This window comes from Nycticebus coucang, chromosome 6 (genome assembly GCF_027406575.1).
Source record: "Nycticebus coucang isolate mNycCou1 chromosome 6, mNycCou1.pri, whole genome shotgun sequence".
Classification (NCBI taxonomy): Eukaryota; Metazoa; Chordata; class Mammalia; order Primates; family Lorisidae; genus Nycticebus; species Nycticebus coucang.
In genome coordinates, this window is record NC_069785.1 from 121,959,256 (window position 1) to 121,979,636 (window position 20,381).

A 20,381-nucleotide genomic window follows, 5' to 3' on the forward strand; every position below is an offset into this window, starting at 1 on the left:
GAGTTCTGGGTTGTCACTCAGCCAGACTAAGGATTAATTGCTGTTGACAGCTTTGAAGTGTTATCACTCCAAGAAGTAGCTGTATATTCGTTGACAAGAGCTTAAAACGAAAAGCTTTATAGAGTTCCAATAGCTTAGAGGAGAAAGATGTATGGTTATATCAATATGTTATTTATCAAATGTGGAAAGCCATTGATAAAATTCAGTAGTCATTCTGATTTAAAAAGAACACACTAAGGGGAAACTTCTTAAACAAGACAACAGAAAATCTTAGAAAACATCATAAGAACAAGTTATTCCCACTAAAGTCAAGCTTAGGAAAGGGAAAGTCATTATCACCACCCTTATCCCACACAGTTTAGATCAATCTGGTTAACTCAATAAGACAAGAAAATGGAACAAGTGCTATAAATATTAGAAGGCAAAGGAATCATTATTTGCAGATTTTATGATACGAATAGAATATATTAACCAATGAGATGATTAGACACAAGTTAAAAATATAAAAATCAATAGATCAATGTATGTATGGGAATTGTGCACATGACAGAGATGGAATTCATATTTTAGGAAAATAGATGTATTATTCAATAACTGTAGTTGGGACATTTGACAATTCATTTGGAAGGAAAGAACACCAAATCTTTACCTCACCTAAAAATAAACTCCAGATATATCAAATAGCTTAGCATTAAAAACAAAACTACAGAAAAATAGAAGAATAGTTTCATAATGTTATGTTAAAGAAGGTCTTCTTGGCTTAGTGCCTGTGGCTCAAGCAGCTAAGGCACCAGCCACATACACCTGAGCTGGCAGGTTCAAATCCAGCCTGGGCCCGCCAAACAACGATGACGGCTGCAACCAAAAAAATAGCCGGGCATTGTGGCGGGTGCCTGTAGTCCCAGCTACGTGGGACACAGAGGTAGGAGAATTGCTTGAGCCCAGGAGTAGGAGGTTGCCATGAGCTGTGATGCCACGGCACTCTACCCAGAGCAACAACTTGAGGCTCTGTCTCAAACAAAAAAAGAAGGTCTTCTCAACAAAGTCTAGAAGACAAAACAACAACAAAAACCACCCTCCCCCCAACAGGAAAGGTAGCTGTTTGCAGTGGCGGGCACCAGCAAGCCCAACTACTCTGGAGGCTGAGGCAGGAGGATCACTTGAGCCCAGAAGTTTGAGGTTATAGTGAGCTATATATCATTAAGCCACTGCACTCCAGCCTGGGCCACAGAGAGAGACCTTATCTCTAAACACCCCCGCCCCAAGACTAAAAAACTCCCACACAGAAGTGCCCACTTAAAATTGGATCTGTTTGATTGCTTAAATATTTAAAAGTTCTGTAAAATCATGAGTATTCCAATACTGCCAGTATTTCGATTCTAGTTCTCCCTAGTCCAGTAACTGGGAGACCCCAGGCTGGTTACCTGACCTTTTTGTGCATCATTTTTCTCGTTTGTAAAATAGGGAAAAGAGGGCCAGGAGCGATGGCTCACACCTGTAATCCTAGCACTCTGGGAGGCTGAGGCGTGTGAATTGCCTGAGCTCATAGGTTCAAGACTAGCCTGAGCCAAAGCAAGACCTCATCTCTGAAAACAGCTGGGCGTTGTGGTGGGTGGCTGTAGTCCCATCTAGTTGGGAGGCTGGGGCAAGAGAATCGCTTGAGTCCCTCCCCCCCAAAATGGGAAAAAGATAGTACAAACCTCATAATGTAAGAATTCAATGAGGTAATTCACTTAAAGCACTTAGAATGGTGTCTGGCATATTGTAAATGTTCAATAAAGGACAGCTATTAGCATTATTACTACTGCAACTACTGAGAAAAAAGACATTCACAAAATTAAAAGGTAAGCCACAGACGAGGAAATGTTTGCCACACAATAGAGAGGCAAAATGTTAATGTCTATAATACATAGTATACAGCTTCTACAAAGTTCTACAAGAACTTCTACAAATCAATATAAATCCCAAACAATCTGATAGAAAAATGAATAAAAGGCCATGGTGGCTCATGTTTGTAATCCTAACACTCTGGGAGGCAGGGGTGTGTGAATTGCTTGAGCTCAGGAGTTCAAGACCAGCCTGAGCAGGAGCAAAACCCCCTCTCTAAAGATAGCCTGGCATGGTGGTAGGCACAGGTACTCCCAGCTACTTGGGGGTGGTAGAACAATATATAAAACAGGCAAAAATCTCTGTCTTTATGGAACTTAGATTCAAACCCACCACCCTCCGTATATGGGGCTGGCGCCCCACTCACTGAGCAACAGGTGCTGCCCACTCCGTAAACCTATTTAAATAAAATAAAATTAAAATTAAAAAAATTCCAAGACGGATCATATCATTAGTCATAAAATAAACTTTAACAAAAATCTAAAAAATCTGAAATAATACAATTATTATTCTCGGACTGTGGTGGGCGGAAGTCTAATGTGTCTCTCAAATTTTTGCCCTCTGGTGTGCACATCCCGTGGGACTGTGAACATGGTGGGATACACTCTTGTGATTAGGTTAGGTTATATGTTCCAGTTGACTTTAAGAAAGGGAGATTATGGCTCAGGCCTGTAATCCTTGCACTCTGGGAAGCTGAGGTGGGAAGATCTCTTGAGCTCAGGAGTTTGAGACCAGCCTGAGCCAAGAGTGAGACCCTGTCTCTACTACCATATCTTACTTTTAATTATTGTCACCCTACTATGTAACAGAACACCAGAACCCATTCTTTCTATGTAATTGTAAATTTGTGCCTATTGACCAAACTCTCCCATCCTTTCCCTTCCCCAGCCTCTGGTAACTACTGTTCTACTCTCGGCTTTTATGGAGTCAACTCCTTTAAAAAATGTATTCTATTTTTTTTTTTTTTTTTACAGACAGAGTCTCACTTTGTTGCCCTGGATAGAGTGCTGTGGCGTCACAGCTCACAGCAACCTCTAGCTCCTGGGCTTAGGTGATTTTCTTACCTTAGCCTCCTGAGAAGCTGGGACTACAGGCGCCCACCACAACGCCCGGGTATTTTTTTGTTGCAGTTTGGCCGGGGCCGGGTTTGAACCCACCATCCTCGGTATATGGGGCTGGCACCCTACTCACTGAGCCACAGGCGCTGCCCTAAAAAATATATTCTACTGGCGGGGTGTGGTGGGTCATGCCTGTAATGCTAGCACTCTGGAAGGCCAAGGTGGGTGGATTGCCTGAGCTCACAGTTTTGAGACCAGCCTGAGTCAGAGCAAGACCTCATCTCTAAAAACTGCCAGGTGTTGTGGCAGGCACCTGTAGTCCCAGCTACTCAGCAGGCTGAGGCAAGAGAATCAGCTAAGCCCAGGAGTTAGAGGTTGCTGTGAGCTGTGACGCCATGGCACTCTACCAAGGGCAATAAAGTGAGACTCTGTCTCTAAAAAAAAAAATAAAATGAAAAAATAAAAACAATAATGAATGCCATTCAAAAGACCTTGCTGTACATAAACATGAACACAGCTGTGACACACTGATGTGCCAAGGTTATGAAACTTTACCCAGTTGTTGTACAGTACTGCCAACATGCGTGCTTTGCGGCAAGTTTGAGAACTTAGTTGTCAGGCCTTGTATAGTGAAGCTCTGATGGGCATTCTAGGAAAAGAGTTCCCAAATTGCTTTTCTTTTGAGACAGAGTCTTACTATGTCACCCTCCGTAGAGTGCTGTGGCTCAAGCTCAAGCTTTTGGGCTTAAGCGATTCTCTTGCCTCAGCCTCCCAAGCAGTTGGAACTACAGGCGCCCGCCACAACGCCCGGCCATTCCAAATTGCTTTGCAGAGTGGACTAGATGCTGGTGTCTGTGCATAGCTGCCCAAGGGAAGTCCATTAAAGGTGATCATGGTGATCGTCACGAGTGAGGTATGCAGCACTTTTTCTAGTATGAGTTTGTGAATTTAATTGTCAAACTCTTGTATACCCAGTAGCGGGATTGCTAAATTATATGGTAGTTCTATTTTTAGTTTTTTGAGGAATTGCCGTACAGTTTTCCATTGTGGCTGTAGCAATTTACAATCCTACCAACAGTGTATAAAAGTTCCCTTTTCTCTACATATGCACCACACGTAGTTTTTTTTTTTTTTTTTTAAACCTCCAGCTCCTGGGCTTAGGCGATTCTCTTGCCTCAGCCTTCTGAGTAGATGGGACTACAGGTGCCCGCCACAACGCCCGGCTATTTTTTTGTTGCAGTTTGGCCAGGGGTGGGTTCGAACCTGCCACCCTCGGCATATGGGGCCGGTGCCCTACCCACTGAGTCACAGGCTCCATCCAGTTTTTTTGTTTTTTGCCTCTTTTATTATAGCCATTCTAAGTGGAGTGAGGTGGCTTTTCAAAATGATTTTGATTTGCATTTCTCTGATTATTGGTGATATTGAACATTTTTTTTTTTTTTTTTTTTTGCAGTTTTTGGCCGGGGCTGGGTTTGAATCTACCACCTCCGGCATGTGGGGCCAGCACCCTACCCCTTTGAGCCACAGGCGCTGTCTGATATCGAACATTTTTATTATTTATTTATTTAATTTAATTTTTTATTTTTTTGAGACAGTGTTTCACTGTGTCTCCCTGGGTAGAGTGCCCTGGAGTCATAGCTCACAGAAACCTCGAACTCCTGAGTTCATGTGATTCTCTTGCCTTAGCCTCTCTGCGTAGCTGGGACTACAAGAGCCTGTCCACTATGGCTGGCTAATTTTTCTATTTTTAGTAGAGACAGGGTCTTGCTCTGGCTCAGGGTAGTCTCAAACTCCAGAACTCAAGCCATCCAGCCACCTCCTAGATTGCTACGATTATAGGTGTGAGACACTTGATGTTGAACATTTTTTCCCATGTACCTGTTCATTGGAACATCTTCTATTAAGAAATGATCTTTTGCCCATTTTAAAATCAGGTGTTTTTTTTTTTTCTGTTGAGTTTTGAGTTGTAAGAAACAGCTCTAACAATGGAGTTTCTGACCTAAGTGCCCGGAAAAATTTTGTCATCAATTCCTCTCCATCTTTGAAAAATCACCTTTAAAGGTTTATCCCTGATTGTGGAAGATGACCTATAATGAGTGAAATCCTCTCTCTTCTTCATTCATTGGGTATACTACCGGTAAATCAATTAGTGTATCATTTTATTATTCCTCCCCTCTCGCAAGACTTATTTTCTTAATTACGTTGCCTAAGGGCATTTTATAAATTGGTTTGTATTTCTGAGTACAAACCTATGGGGAAACCTGATAAAATGCAAATTGTGTATCTGTGCGTGGATAATCCCATTAATCCCATAGTATCTCTTATTTTATTAGCTCTTCCCAGGAGAGAGAAAGGAACTCGTACTAAAAGACAAAAGTTAAAAATGTTGGCAAGCGGGGTCTGGGTGCTCTCACGGAATGGGCATGGGGGGGGGTCTTTGGCGCACCTTTTGTGTGTGGAACATGATCACAAGAGGGACTCTACCTAACAAAATCAAATATTTTGACCTGGTTATTTGTATCCTCAAATTAACCTGAAATAAATTTATTAAAACACAAATGTTGGCAATTAAAATCAACCAAATTGATTTTATTTGGTTGATTTAAAAAAAATCAACCAAAATTTTTTTATTTTTATTTTTTTGAGATAGAGTCTCATTATGTCACCCTCAGTAGAGTGCTGTGGCGTCACAGCTTACAGCAACCTCAGACTCTTGGGCTTAAGCAATTGTCTTGTCTCAGCCTCCCAAGCAGCTGGGACTACAGGCACCCACCACAATGCCTGGTTATTTTTTTTGTTGTTGTTGTTGTGTTAGTGCCCTAACCACTGAGCTAGGGGTGCCCAGCCTTAAATTTTTATTTTATATATTTTTTGACACAGAGTCTTACTATGTTGCCCTGGGTAGAGTGCCATGGCATCAAACCTCACAGCAACCTCAAACTCTTAGGCTTAAGAGATTCTACTGCCTCAGCCTCCCAAGTAGCTGGGACCACAGGTGCCCGCCACAATGCTTGGCTATTTTTTGTTGCAGTAGTCATTGTTGTTTAGCTGGCCTGGGCCGGATTTGAACCTGCCAGCCTCAGTGTATATGGCTGGCGCTGTAACCACTGGGCTACAGGTTCTGACCCTATTTATTTATTTTTAGAGACAGAGTTTTGCTGTCACCTAAGTTGGAGTAAGGTGGTCTGATCATAGCTCACTGCAGGCTTGAACTCCTAGGCAGGAGGATGCCTCCTTAGTAGTTAGGACTTTAAATTTTTTGTTCACAGAGACGTGGTTTGGCTGTGTTGCTCAGGCTAGTCTTGAGCCGGGGCTTAAGCAATCTTTTTGCTTCGGCCACCCAGAGTGCTAGGATTACAGGTTTAAGCCACCTCTCCCAGCCTTATTTCTTTAGAGACAAGGTCTTGCTCCATTGCCCAGGCTGCAGTGAAATGGCTTGATCATAGCTCTCAGCAACATTGAACTCCTGGGCTCAAGCAATCTTCCTGGTAGGTAGGAATACAGGTATACACCACCATCCATGGCTAATTTTAAATTTTTTTTAGAAATAAGGTCTCATGATGTTGTGCAGGCTGGTCTTGAACACCTGGCCTCAAGAGATCCACTTTGACCTCCCAAGGTGCTAGGATTGTGATGGTTCTTGCCATTAAGCATTCATGCATGAGAACCCTCTTTCACGGCCTTCCTTGGTTCCATTAGTCAGGGTTTTAACAAAAGCGGCTCCATTTTGATCTGACAACTTTCACAAGGAGTATGTTCTGGATACCTGGCTTGGGATCTACAGGATCAACAATCTAAGTTCCTTATTCTGTGATCAGGCTCTGAGTAGTGTGGGGACTAATCTCAGGAGTGAGTATGAGTCAGCTGTGTCTCTAGAATCTGTCAGGAGAGGCTCAAGGTCCTTGGCCTCACCATTCTCCTTTTCAATTAACAATATATTCACTTTTCTGTTTTCCAGTTTTCCCACTGATGTTATAGCTAGAGCTGTCTTTGTCCCTCTTAACTTCTCAAGGAGGGTGGTAACATGAGAGAAAGGAAGATTTGCCCTCCATGTAAGGCAACTGTCATTAGCAGTAGCCTTTCTGCCAGTGTGTGGAGGGGCTATATATTGTGTCACTTTTTTTCTTCTTCAACACACCCTTTGAAATAATTAGGACAGCATTACTATTGTCTACTTGCAGACATGCAAACTTGTGTCCGGTGAAAAGATGGATAGTGGAAAATAAAGTCTAACTTCTGTTCAGGTGCTTATTATTATTTTTGGTTTTTGGAGACAGTCTCATTCTCTTGCCCTGGGTAGAGTGCCATGGCATCATCATAGCTTACTGCAACCTCAAACTCCTGGGCTCAGGCAATCTTTTTGCCTCAGCTTCCTGGGTAGCTGGACTACAAGCTCCCGCCATGATGCACGGCTAATTTTTCTGTTTTTAGTGGAGACGGGGTCTTGCTGTTGCTCAGGCTGATCTTGAACTCCTGAGCTCAAGCAATCCCCTTGCCTTGGCCGCTCAGAGTGCTAGGATTACAGGCGAGAGCCACAATGCCTGGACATGCTTATTGATTTAATTGGAACGCAGGACAGCCAGTTTTTTGGGAGATGGGATGGTCTTCATTATCTTACTTTGCATTTCTTTTGTTCATTATAGGCTTAATGGGTTGATTATTGACAATCACTGTATTATTCACTTGATGTTAATCACACTACTGAAAAATGGTGATCAATAGATTACTTTGGATAATTGACATCACGATAAATACTACGAATTGGTCCTTCTTTACTCCTGGAAGAAATTGTCCTTATACGTGTATCTATTTTTTCTTTTTTGAGACAGAGTCTCACTTTGTCACCCTCAGTAGAGTGCGTGGCTTCTAGTTCACAGCAACCGCAAACTCTTGGGCTCAAGTGATTCTCTTGTCTCAGCCTCCGGAGTAGGTAGGACTCCACGCGGGCCACAACGCCCGGCTATTTTTAAATTGAGGGTTCCTTTTAAAACCTCTAGGGACGACTATCAACCACCTTAAACTACACTTCCCATCGTGCAACGGGAAACAAATTGCCTAGCTCCTGCGTGACCTGACGGGGCCTCAAACCAATCCAATGCCAGAGCTCTCAGCCAGTGACCTATCGGCTGCCGGTAGAGGCGGGACTCTCAGTTGCTAGGTTTATACCCTTTCCGGAAGTGGTTGTTGGCCGCTGCAGGGCAACACCCCGGCGTCCCTGGAAGCGGGGTGCCGGGGTGGTGCTGGGAAGGCTGCGCAGACCCCGGAACCGTCGCCCAGAACTTCCCGGGGTAGCGGATAGGTGAGGACTTCCAGGTAGTCTGGTGGCGGAGAGAAGGGTTGCGGGGGGAGCTGAGGCACACTCGTGTGCCAAAGAGCTGGATGTGCACCAGAGTGGGCGGGAACGAGGGAAAAAGTGAAAAGGAGCTGCGGGACGAGAGTGCCTCTGTGTGTAATGTCACCTCGCCCTGCTCCGGAGTGGGCGGCGGGGGCGCTGGGCTAGGGGCCTGGCGGTGAGTGCGCGGCGAGCCGGGGCGCGGGAGCCGGGGCGCTGGACGCCCGCGAACTCGCAGGGGGCTGGTGTTCTCGTCCGGTTCATAGCGTGCAAGCCCGGCCTTCAGATCCTTGCTTGAACGTCCTCGTGTGGGAAGCTGCCCCCATGTCCGAATCTGGGGCTAGCTCAATATTATGTCATCTTTTGGTCGCTGAGGATCTTGGAAAGTTTTTTGTTTTCTTTTCACACATCTCCCTATCTGGAACCGCTCACTTCCCTTGGCCTATAGGACCTTCTCTCTCCTAGTGCTCCTAATTTAGTCCTAGTGCTCCTAATTTAGTCCTTTGCAGGCCTTTATGCTCAGCACACTTCATGTTCAGGTGGTTTCACCCCAAATTTCAGTTAACATCTAGTCAGTAGTGATTCCCCAAGATACTTTTCAGCCAGACTTCTTTCCTAGCTCAGGCCTGCAACCTTCCTTGCTCCCCCAGGTCTGTGCCTCCTCTTGTATTTCCTATCTCAGTGAAGGACTTAACCATTCACTCACTCGGTCTGGTCTACACGTGGAATTCATTAATCTCATATATACAGAAAACATTTGCTGGATGCAGGATGGAGAACATGTAGCCTCCTGGATCCCTTTTTTTTGAGACAAAGTCTCACTTTGTTGCCTCGGACAGTGCCATGGCATCACAGCTCACAGCAACCTCAAAGTCTTGGGCTCAAGCGATTCTCTTGCCTCAGCCTCCTGAGTAGCTGGTACTACAGGTGCTCACCACAATGCCCGGCTGTTTTTTCAGAGATGGGGTCTTGCTCTAGGTCAGGCTGGTCTCTCACTCATGAGCTTAGGCGACCCCCACCTTGGTCTACCAGAGTGCTGGGATTACAGGCACGAGCCACCGCGGCCAGGCAGCCTTCTGGATTCTTGAGTCTGTGGCTTTTTGACTGAAGTCAAATTTTACAGAACAAGTCTTTTTATTAAAAGGGGTGCAGCAGAGAAAGATCAAACTTTTCTTGGCTCCTTTGGTGCTTAAAAAAGAACAATCTTAAAGTCAGAAGGCTGCAGGTTCCCTACCCCTTAAAGTAGTGCTGCCAGTTGAGCAAAGTGAACAGATAAGTGCTCTGATTTCCCTCCTTCCTGCCCCTCACTTGTGAGGTATATCAAGTCCTGTTCTGCCTCCTAATTCCCCCAGAATCTTGGCCCTTCATTTCTATTTTCATAGCTACTGACTTAATTCACAATTTCTGACCTGTGCTTTCAGGATAACTTCCTAAGTTATCTCTCTGCCTCGGTTCTTGTCCTTCTCTTTTTTTTTCCCTGAGACGGAACCTCACCATGTTGCCCTCAGAAGAGTAGAAGAGTGCCAGAGTGCCATGGCATCACAGCTCACAGCAACCCCAAACTCTTGGGCTTAAGTGATTCTCTTGCCTCAGCCTCCCAAGTAGCTGAGACTACAGGTGCCCACCACAATGCCCAGCTATTTTTTATTGTTGTTGTACTTGTTGTTTAGCAGGCCTGGGCTGGGTTCGAACCTGTCAGCCCCAGTGTATGTGCCTGGTGTCGTAACCACTGAGCTACAGGTGCCGAGCCTCTTGCCCTCCTCTTAATAGTTCTTTCTTACACAGCTGTCTGCATCATCCTTTCTTATTTATTTATTATTTTATTTTATTTATTTTTGTGGGACAGAGTCTCACTTTATCAGCTTTGGTAGAGTGCTGTGGCTCCTGGGCTTAGGCGAATCTCTTGCCTCAGCCTCCCGAGTAGCTGGGACTACTGGCGCCCACCACAACGCTGGCTATTTTTTTTGTTGTTGTGGCAGTTTGGCTGGGGCCAGGTTCAAACCCACCACTCTCAGTATATGGGGCCAGTGCCCTGCTCCCTGAGCCACAGGCACCGCCCATATTTTATTTTATTTTATTTTTTGACACAGTCTCACCATGTCATCCTCGGTAGAGTGCTGTAGCATCACAGCTCACGGCAACCTCAAACTCTTGGGCTTAAGGGATTCTCTTGCCTCAGTCTCCCAAGTAGCTGGGACTACAGGCTCTTATATTATTTATTAATTACTTAATTAGGCACAGTGTCTTACTGTGTTGTACAGGCTGGAGTGCAGTGGCTCTTCACTGCAGTCTTGAACTTCTGGCCTCAAGCAATCCCCCTATCTTAGCCTTGTGAGTATCTGGGACTACAGGTGCATGTCACTGTGCCTGGCTAGAATCGTCTTTGTCCACTTCAGATCTAATGATGCCAGTCTCCTGTGTGAAATCCTGTGATGGCCTCTCCTTATGTACAGGGTGATAGTGTCTCATTCCTTCCAGGCCCTTTGTAATATGCATTCCTTTCTAGAGCTCTCTCCTGCCGCTCCTCCATTGTCCCTTGTAGTCCTATCATGTCAGAGTGGATAAGTGCTCCAGCTTTAGAGTCAGGTGGATGTAGATGTGTGCATATTCTTTTTTTTTTTTTTTTGAGACAGAGCTTCAAGCTGTCACTCTGGGTAGGGAGCTGTGTCTTTTTTTTTTTTGAGACAGAGCTTCAAACTGTCACTCTGGGTAGAGAGCTGTGGTATCACAGCTCACAGCAACTCCTGGGCTCAAGAAATTCTCCTGCTTCAACTTCCCAAGTAGCTGGGACTACAGGCACCCACCACAACACCTGGCTATTTTTTGGTTGCAGCTGTCATTGTTGTTTGGCAGGCCCAGGATGGATTTGAACCCACCAGCTCAGGTGTATGTGGCTGGCACCTTAGCCGCTTGAGCCACAGGCACCAAGCCGGTGTGTGCATATTCTGCTGTACTAATTTACTAGCTGTGAAACCTTGGGCAAGTTTTTTTTTTTTTCTTAAGCTTGCTAAGCCTCACCTTTCTTATTGAAAAATGAGGATGAGGTGAGATGGTGTATATATGCACCCAGTACAGTTGCTGGCACTTAAGAAGTGTTGGGTGACTATTAGCTTTTATTGTTGTCTCTGTACCCACCCTACGCTTTCTTGCATCTTTCCCTTTGTGCATGCTGTTCCGTCTGCCTGAAATTCTCTCACTCCTGTTATCCTGATGAGCTCCTGCTTATCCTTCAAGAACCATCTCAGTGGTCCTTACTCTGTGATGCTTTTCCTGATCTTCCAAAGTGAGGCTAGCTGCCCTTACCTTCGTGTTTTGTTATATATTATTGTCACTTCCTTTAATATGTCTACCGTATCATGTGGTCTGTGTTTACATGTTTGGCTTCCCAGCTAGGCTGAGATTGAGTTCAGGGCCATGTGTAATCAGGCGTGTAGCTCTAACACATAGAATGGTGCCTGACCCAAGTGTTCAATAAGTAATTATTAAATGTCTGACCTTAAGTTATATTCCCTGGTGTACGATCTGTGCTCTGGAATAATAAGCCCTTTGAATATGTAAATAATCCCTTTAAATACATGAATAATAATAATGCCTAACATTTATTGAGCTCTTATTTTTATTTATTTTTTTTTTTTGTAGAGACAGGGTCTCACTTTATGGCCCTCGGTAGAGTGCCATGGCATCACACAGCTCACAGCAACCTCCAACTTCTGGGCTTAAGCGATTCTCTTGCCTCAGCCTCCCAAGTAGCTGGGACTACAGGCACCTGCCACAATGCCCGGCTATTTTTTTGTTGCAGTTTGGCTGGGGCCGGGTTTGAACCTGCCACCCTTAGTGTATGGGGCTGGCTCCTTACCGACTGAACCACAGGCTCTGCCCTGTTTTTTTTTTTTTTTTTTTTTTTTTTGTGTGTGTGTGTGTGTGTGTTTTTTGAGACAGAGTCTCACTTTGTCGCCCCCGGTAGAGTGTCCTGGTGTCATAGCTCACAGCAACTTCTAACTCTTGGCCTCAAGTGATTCTCTTGCCTCAGCCTCCCAAGTAGCTGGGACTATAGGCTCCTGCCACAATGCTGGGCTATTTTTAGAGATGGGTGTCTCGCTCTAGCTCGGGCTGGTCTCAAACTTGTGAGCTCAGGTGATATGCCCACCTCCGCCTCCCAAAGTGCTGTGATTACAGGCGTGAGCCACTGCCCCCAGCCTGTTACTATGTTTTAAGCTCTTGTATTGAATCATTTAATCCTTACAATCCTTTGAGATAGCCATTGTTTTAATCCCCATTTTATAGATGAGAAAATTGAGGCAACCTTGACGGCTAGTAAGAGGCAGAGCTACGATTCAAAGCCAAGAATGTTCTAAAATCTGTGCTCATTACCAACTCTACATTATCAACTACTATCAACTATCACTACATTATCAACGCTAATGTCTTCCACCTTCTCCCCAATGCCTTCTTCAGTAAACCTTCTCTGTGATGAACCTTGTTTATAGTTGTTGCAGTAGAGTGGAAGAGATAAATACATATATAGGGAATCCTACTTATGCATATGAGTGTATATGCTATGTTAGCATGTGGGTATGCAAAACTCCGTGGTGTGCTGACAAAGTAGAGAGGAGGAGGATGACAGAATTGAAGGACTGAGAAACGTAATGTGTACTAGATGGAGGAGAACCAGGAGTGCTTAGCCTAGCTAGGGAGTCCTTGGGTGCTATCCATGGAGCAGAGGGCAGGACTTAACAAATCAGGGGTCATATCTTTGAAACTGATTATTGTCTTAGTATTAGAAAGACTTTTTAACAGTAAGCATTATCAAAACTATGGAATTGGCAATAACATCAGTAATACTAGCTAAACTTACTTGACATTTTTTGTATACCAGGCACTGTGCTAAGCACTTTACAACTATTATCTCATTTCACTCTCAAACAGCCTTTTGACATAGATTCTCATGATTGTTTGAATTGTGCTTATGAGGTTATGCAGGCTAAGAGAGGTGAAGTACCTTGCCTAAGGTCATACACCTGGTAAGTGAGAGCGTTGGGATTTGAATCCAGGTTTTCTGTCCCAAAGCTAGTGCTTTGACCACTGTGTATCTTGTTACTTACAGCACAGAGAAGGAAAATTAAGCCTGGCAAGGGAACTTGGACTGAAGCTACTATGGGTTTTTTCCAGCTCCTGAGATCCTTTAGGTCTGTGTTAGTAGCTTACAGCAATGACTGAGCACCTGCAGTTTACACAGGCTTATTTTAGGTGTGGTTGGAAAATCCAAGAAGAGCAGGCATGGCCCGCAAAAGTTTGTGGTTTTACAACAGGGGTAGAATCTATTTCATCAGCAAATTAATATTGAGAGAAGTATTCATGTGTACACAGGAAATTTGCAGGCTCAGTTCTGAAGTAGTTCTGGGTTGACAGGAGAGGATGAGGTTAGCTGGGAAGGCTTCCTGAAGGAGGTGTATGAGCCACCTTTTTTTTTTTTTTTTTTGCTAGATTCCAGGGTAGGCAAGAGATGGACGAGTGTAGTTGGAGGACCCTCCCCACAACTCTGTGGCTCATAGAGGGTCTCAGGCCAGTTGGCAAGTAGGTCTCCTCGGGCCTCATGTGATCTGTTGGTAACTGCTACCTGGGACATGATATTGAGGTTTCTGAGGCCATGTTTAGTGTTTAGGGTGCCATGATTGCCCAGTGACGTCCCTCGTGGTTGTAAGCCTGGAGGGAAATATTAAGACATGTGTCATTTATTTGCCATAGCAGATCTAAGGTTACTATCTGTCACCTAGACTGTCTCATGGTTTCCTACCTCATCTCGCCACACCTGCTTTGATTCTCTTCCTTCCAGTTTGGCCTCCATTCTAGTCTGTGCTCCCAATGGCTACCAGAGAGATTTTTCAACATGTGTTCTGGGACACCTGTTGCCGCCTTCCAGTTCTCCTATGATGAAGACCAAGGCTTCGGCATGGCCTGGCTCCCACTCACCTCCCCAGCATCATCTCTGACTATGCTCCATTTTGCCTTTGTACAAACTGCTTCTTCTGTTAGCCAGTGGCTTCCTTTTCTCCTTGTCTGATGAATGTCTGCTCATCCTTCTATTCTCAGAGCTTCGGCATTGTCTGAACGGGGCTCACTTCCTTCAGAGGTCTTCCCTCAGTTATAATTATACATTTATCTGTGACTGATTGTTTTTTCCACTCCCTCACGAGATTGTAGCTCTGGGGAATAGCAGGTGAAAGTCTTTTTAATCACCATTGCGTCTCTGTGCCTAGAAATAAACTTGGTAGATACTAGTAAATACATGGGTTGTTATGAAAGTTTTGAGATACAAAAAAAAAAAATCAAGAAACATAAAATCTTAGTTAAGTCCAGCTACAATCTTTAGATCACCCTTGTAATGTGTTATGGGTCTATTTTTCCTGGAGTAGCCTAAACTGAAGCAGTTTCCTTGTTTTGGAGATTTTGTAGTTAATTTTAATTTTGCCTATTGTTTGGAAAAGATGAGCTGTCTGTGTAGATACGAAGTATAGTTTTTCCATAAAACAGATGTTTATTTTGTATTAAAAATACCACTGTATTAGGTTGGGTGTGGTGGCTCACACTTGTAATCCCAGCACTCTGGGAGGCCGAGGTGGGTGGATTGCTTGAACTCACAAGTTCGAGACCAGCCTGAAAAGAGTGAGATCCCATCTCTAAAAAATAGCCAGGTGTGTTGTGGCAGGTGCCTGTAGTCTCAGCTACTTGGGAGGCTGAGGCAAGAGAATTGCTTGAGCCTAGGAGTTTGAGGTTGCTGTGAGCTATGATGCCACAGCACTCTACTGGGGCAAGAAAGTGAGACTCTGCCTCAAAAAAAAAAAAACAAACAAAAAACCCACTGTACTTGTTTTATACCATTTGTATACATGTGGTGATATTAATGCTGAACTATAAAATTCAGGAATATTTTAATTTTAGTGACCCTATAATTAAAAAAAAAAAGAAACATAGAGTCTGCACAGGAGGAAACAAATGAAGCCCTCTTGGCAATACTGATAAACCCAGCACATTGAAACTTGGACAGGTGAATCAGGCCTTCCTGTTAACTGTGTTTTTTTTTTTTTTTTTTTTGTGGTTTTTGGCCGGGGCTGGGTTTGAACCCACCACCTCCACCATATGGGACCAGCGCCCTACTCCTTGAGCCACAGGCGCCACCCGCTGTTAACTGTGTTTTTTGGAAGTGAAGTAATGGACCATAACACTATCTGTCTCAAAACTTTCATAGCAACCCATGTAGTCCTCAAGTGAATGATTTCTAGTAGCCATTAAACAGATACGATTTCTCTCCCTTGCCCCTGTCCTTACTTACATCTTTTCTGAAACCGGGTAAGGCAAGGAAAGAAAGTAGAGTACAGCCCACCTATATTTTAATTTTTTTTCTGGCAGAAGATTTATTTAGAATTTTGATGCTTTATAAAGTCAGATTTTTCAGGTTTTTCTGATCTTTAAATAGTTAAATATAGATTAGTATATATATTGCTAATCAGGTTTTTTGCCGTGAGGGCAGAGAATATACCTCTCCTGTGCTTTCTGGAGATGGTATGTATCTTGGGATAGGTGACATTGCTCAAATGCAGAATTTCTCATTTTCTCTGAGATAATTAAGACAGTGCCCTGCATGGAGCACATATTTGATCAATCTTTGTTCACACTGAGGTCCAGGCTACTATTGAGTCCCCCCAGCGCACGGACCCTCTTTTCCTTTTCCTTCTCTCTCTAAATAAGAGGATTAAGGATTCAGAGATTTGAGCATTATGTGCACAGGATATTAGGGGTTCTTCAGGTCAAGAGCAGATTCCTACTTCACCTTCTTCACTGCAGAGAAGAATCCTTTTTCCTTTGGGATTTTCTTCCTGCTTAGAGGTGGCATGGTGGGATCAGAGGGGGCAGAGGGTAGCTCCCTTGGAGTCCAGTGGACTGATAAAGGAAACAGTGTCGGCTCAGCACCTGTAGCTCAGGCGGCTAAGGCGCCAGCCACATACGTATACCAGAGCTGGTGGGTTTGAATCCTGCCCGGGCCTGCCAAACAACAGTGACAACTACAGCCAAAAAATAGCTGGGCATTGTGGCGGGCACCTGTAGTCCCAGCTACTTGTGAGGATGAGGCAAAAGAATCGCTTAAGTCTAGGAGTTGGAGGTTGCTGTGAGCTGTGATTTTACGGCACTTTACCCAGGGCGACAGCTTGAGGCTCTGTCTCAAAAAGAAAAAAGGAAATGATGTCTTGTGATTCCTAAGGCAGGACACCTCCGTTGCCCACCTCTCAGCGGTTGTGCCAGAGAGAAGGGGCCACAGTAACTAATGGTCCTTGATGGACACTTTTTCACTTATTGGCTTTCTCTAGGGATCTTTCCTGAGCATCATTCCAGGTCAGGTCATGACCTCCTTTTTTACAGCTGGGTCTTTCTGCTTGAAGAGTGCCGTTTCATGCTCTGTGCTCCAAGCTTGCTGCTCCAGGTGGAACAGTGACAACTTCTGAAGTCAGGACCTGTGGCTCCAGACTCCTGTTGGCCACACCTGGTGTGGCTGACTCCTCTGCTTTATCCTGGGAGCTACCAAAGGGAGAGTTGGAGGGATCTGGGGTTCCTGAGGTGGGGTGGGACTAGGGCTAGAACTGCACCAGCTTGTCAGTTAAGCAGTTTGGCAGCTGCCTACTTGTTATGTCCTCATGTGGAAAAGAGCGAGGGAGCTTGGGCTCTGGTCTCCCTTCTCCTTATGAGGACCCTAATCCCAGCAGGTCAGGGGTGCCACCCTCATGTCCTCATTTAACGTTAATTATCTCCTAGAGACCCTATATCCAGATCCAGGGCTTCAATGTATGATGTATGGAGGGACAAAAACTAGCCCCTTGCAGCTCCTTTCCGCTCCTTTCCACCTTACCTCCGGGTCCTTTTAAGCCTAATGCCACTGTGTCCATCGTATACATTCTTTCTACATTCCCACTTCTTCTGCCCTAGTTTGACCCTTGTCATCTTTCCACTGGACGGCAGCCACCTCAAGTGGTTTTCCTGACACCAGTCTCATTTCTCCAATCAAGCCATATCAGTCCTGCCAGAGTTCTTATCCTAAAAAAAGGCCTCCCTGTGATACTTTCTTCCACCAGAGCTCTCAGTGACTCCCTTCTGCTGTAGGGCAGGATTGAGGCTCTTTAGCATGGTCTACAAGACCAGCCCTGAATCGGCCTTCCACTCGAGTCCGGCACTCCTGAACACCTGTCTGCACATAATGCTTCCTCTGTCTAGAATGCCTTTCTCACCGTTAGTAGTATTCTTGTTAGTATCCTTCACCCCTTGGGGGTGGGTGGGGTGGGGGGCGTTTGTGGCTCCTATCTCTGTTCTGGGAGCAGGGCTTTTCCCTGTCTGTCTCCTGGTACTGTGGTGGTTGTGCTCCCTCCCCTGGATTGCAGGCTCCCTGAGGGCATTGTTGGATGTGTGTTGAGGTGGTGGGCCTGTGCACTAGGGTGTGCTGCACATAGGTGTCCGTGTGCTGCTTGCTGATTATTTTGGTGTCACTAGGGTTTTTTCTCTTGGTGGTTTGGTACTATAATTCTTTGTCCTATTTGGGGGTGGGGATATGAAGTCAAACTCTTGACGGAGCCAGGGTTGCAGATCTTTTGTTCAGAGCATTGCCTTACCTGGTTCTAGAAAAGACGTGAGTAAGGAAATTTTGGGAGATGTGTCTCAGGGAACTTTCCCAGGTGCAGAGCCTGAGTTTTGAGCTTTTGGTTGTACCACGCTCCACTGTCCCTGGAGCCTGGACAGTCCCCAGCCAAGTCAGTTTGACTCAGGCACTCCCTGATCCAGCTCCACCTTTTCTCCATTTAAGCTGGGTCACTGATTTTTCTCTTTGGGTCGGGGTCTCTGGGATCTAGGTGTTTGAGCCCAGACCAATCATGGCCGCACGACCCATCCGCATTGGAGACCAGCTGGTCCTGGAGGAAAATTACGATGAGACCTACATTCCCAGTGAACAAGGTAAGAGACCTGTATTATATTAGTTTTTTAAGGGTCAGGATCATGTCTGGTTTATTTTTGTTCTTTCAAAGCAAAGCATGGTACATGCACAGGGCTGCTTAGTAAATTTGGGTTAGATCAAAGTTTGGCAAAGTATGTACCCCATGGGCATACCTTAGCTGTTGTCTATTTCTGCGAATGAATTTTTTTTGGAAAACAGTCGTGCTTGTTTGCTTATATATTGTCTATGTCTGCTTTTATGCTCCAACAGCAGAGGTGAGTAGTTGTGACAGAGACTATGACCCACAAAGTTTAATATTTACTGATGTCTGGCCTTTTACAGAAAAAGTTTGCTGACTCTGGGTTAGATCAATGATTAGTTTTAACTGGAAATATAATAAGGGATATCGTGAAAGGGGTACAGTGTGTCCTGAGACAAGGGGAAACCCAATTTCTTAAGAACAAACTTAAAGCAGTATTTAAAAAAAAGTATTAATAATTATAATAACGTGCATTTATTTATTTTTTCCACTAGAGGCCAGACCTGAATTAATTTATTGGGTGCTAGTATGTGCCTGTCTCTGTCTTAAGAACTTTACATGTGGCTCGGCACCCGTACTTGGTGGTTAGGGCGCTGGCCACATACACCGGGGCAGCAAGTTTTGAACCTGGCCCAGGCCTGCTAAACAACGACAACCGCAACAAGAAAATAGCTGGGCGTTGTGGTGGGTGCCTGTAGTCCCAGCTTCTCGGGAGGCTGAGGCAAGAGAATCGCTTAAGCCCAAGAGTTTGAGATTTTGAGGTTGCTGTGAGCTGTGATGCCACGGCACTCTACCAAGGGTGACATAGTGAGACTCTGTCTCAAAAAAAAAAAAAGAACTCTACCAAGGGTGACATAGTGAGACTCTGTCTCAAAAAAAAAAAAAGAACTCTACCAAGGGTGACATAGTGAGACTCTGTCTCAAAAAAAAAAAAAAAGAAAAAAGAACTTTACGTGTATTACCCGTTGACCCCTCACAACAACTCCTCCCATTTTATAGATGAGGATACCCAGGCACAGAGGATTATGTAACTTTCCTATAATTACACAATTTTATTAAGTGGTGTAGCTACAATTCACCTCTAGGTATTCCAACTCCAGGGCCTGCACTTTGCAGCACTTAGCTATTTTTATGGACTGAAAATTTTCCATGAGCTACGGACCTAGACACACAAATTTTGCTTATAGTTCAGGTCATTTGTGACCCTGTTTGAGAGCAGGGTCACAATTCTTGCATCTCCACAAACATACGGATCTCACCTTAAACCCTGGACTTTGCTTACAGCAGGGGGTGTTCGTTTTCCACGTAAAAGTTTTTTTATTTTTATGTTAAATCTGTCAGTTCATTCTCATACGGCATCTGAATTATTGATCACAGTTGAAAAGCATTCCCACCTCCAAGGATACAATACTTCTCTGATGTTCCCTTCTAGTTTTGGTTCCACAACACTAATGCGATAGTTCCTCTTCCCACAGAGGCAGCATCCGGACATGGATTTAGATGCCTTCAGATCCCTGTCTGTCTGTCTGTATTTGGGGCTATTCTCTCTTCCATTGGGCAGCCTATTCGTACACCACTATTGTAATCTTAAATTACTTAGGCTACAGCATACGTGCTAACATTTTGAAGGGCTAAAATACCCTCTTGTTTTTTTCCCTCCCCCCCTTTTTTGAGATAGGGGTTCGTGCTATTGCTTGGGCTAGAGTGCAGTGATGTCATCATAGCTCACTGCAGTCTCAAACTCTTGGGCTCAAGTATTTCTGCCCAAGTACCTGGGACTATAAGTGCACATCACCATGCCTGGCTAATTTAACACAAATTTTTTTGTAGGCCTGGGTACAGTGGCTCCCGCCTATAATCTTAGCACTCTGGGAGCCTGAGGTGGGAGGATCACTTGAGGTCAGGAGTTTGAGACCAGCCTGAGCAAAAGCAAGACCCCATCTCTACTAAAAATAGAAAAATTAGCTGGGCATTATGGCAGTTGCCTATAGTCCCAGCTACTTGGGAAGCTGAGGCAGAGGGATTGCTTAAACCCAGGTATTTGAAGTTGCCGCGAGCTAGGTCGATGCCACAGCACTTTAGCTTGGGCAA

At 44.7% G+C, this 20,381-nt stretch overlaps 1 protein-coding gene across 3 annotated transcripts in view; it reads left to right on the plus strand.

The window, feature by feature from the left end:
* Positions 1-8,131: 8,131 nt before the first annotated feature.
* Positions 8,132-20,381, plus strand: part of CEP164 (centrosomal protein 164) — a 70,441-nt gene continuing 58,191 nt past the window's right edge. For all 3 annotated transcript variants that reach the window (XM_053594777.1, XM_053594778.1, XM_053594779.1), the window contains exons 1-2: positions 8,132-8,244; positions 18,168-18,270. In XM_053594777.1, coding sequence (XP_053450752.1) covers positions 18,189-18,270 — 82 coding nt within the window. In that variant the 5' untranslated portion in view covers positions 8,132-8,244; positions 18,168-18,188. The remainder of the gene's footprint in view (positions 8,245-18,167; positions 18,271-20,381) is intronic.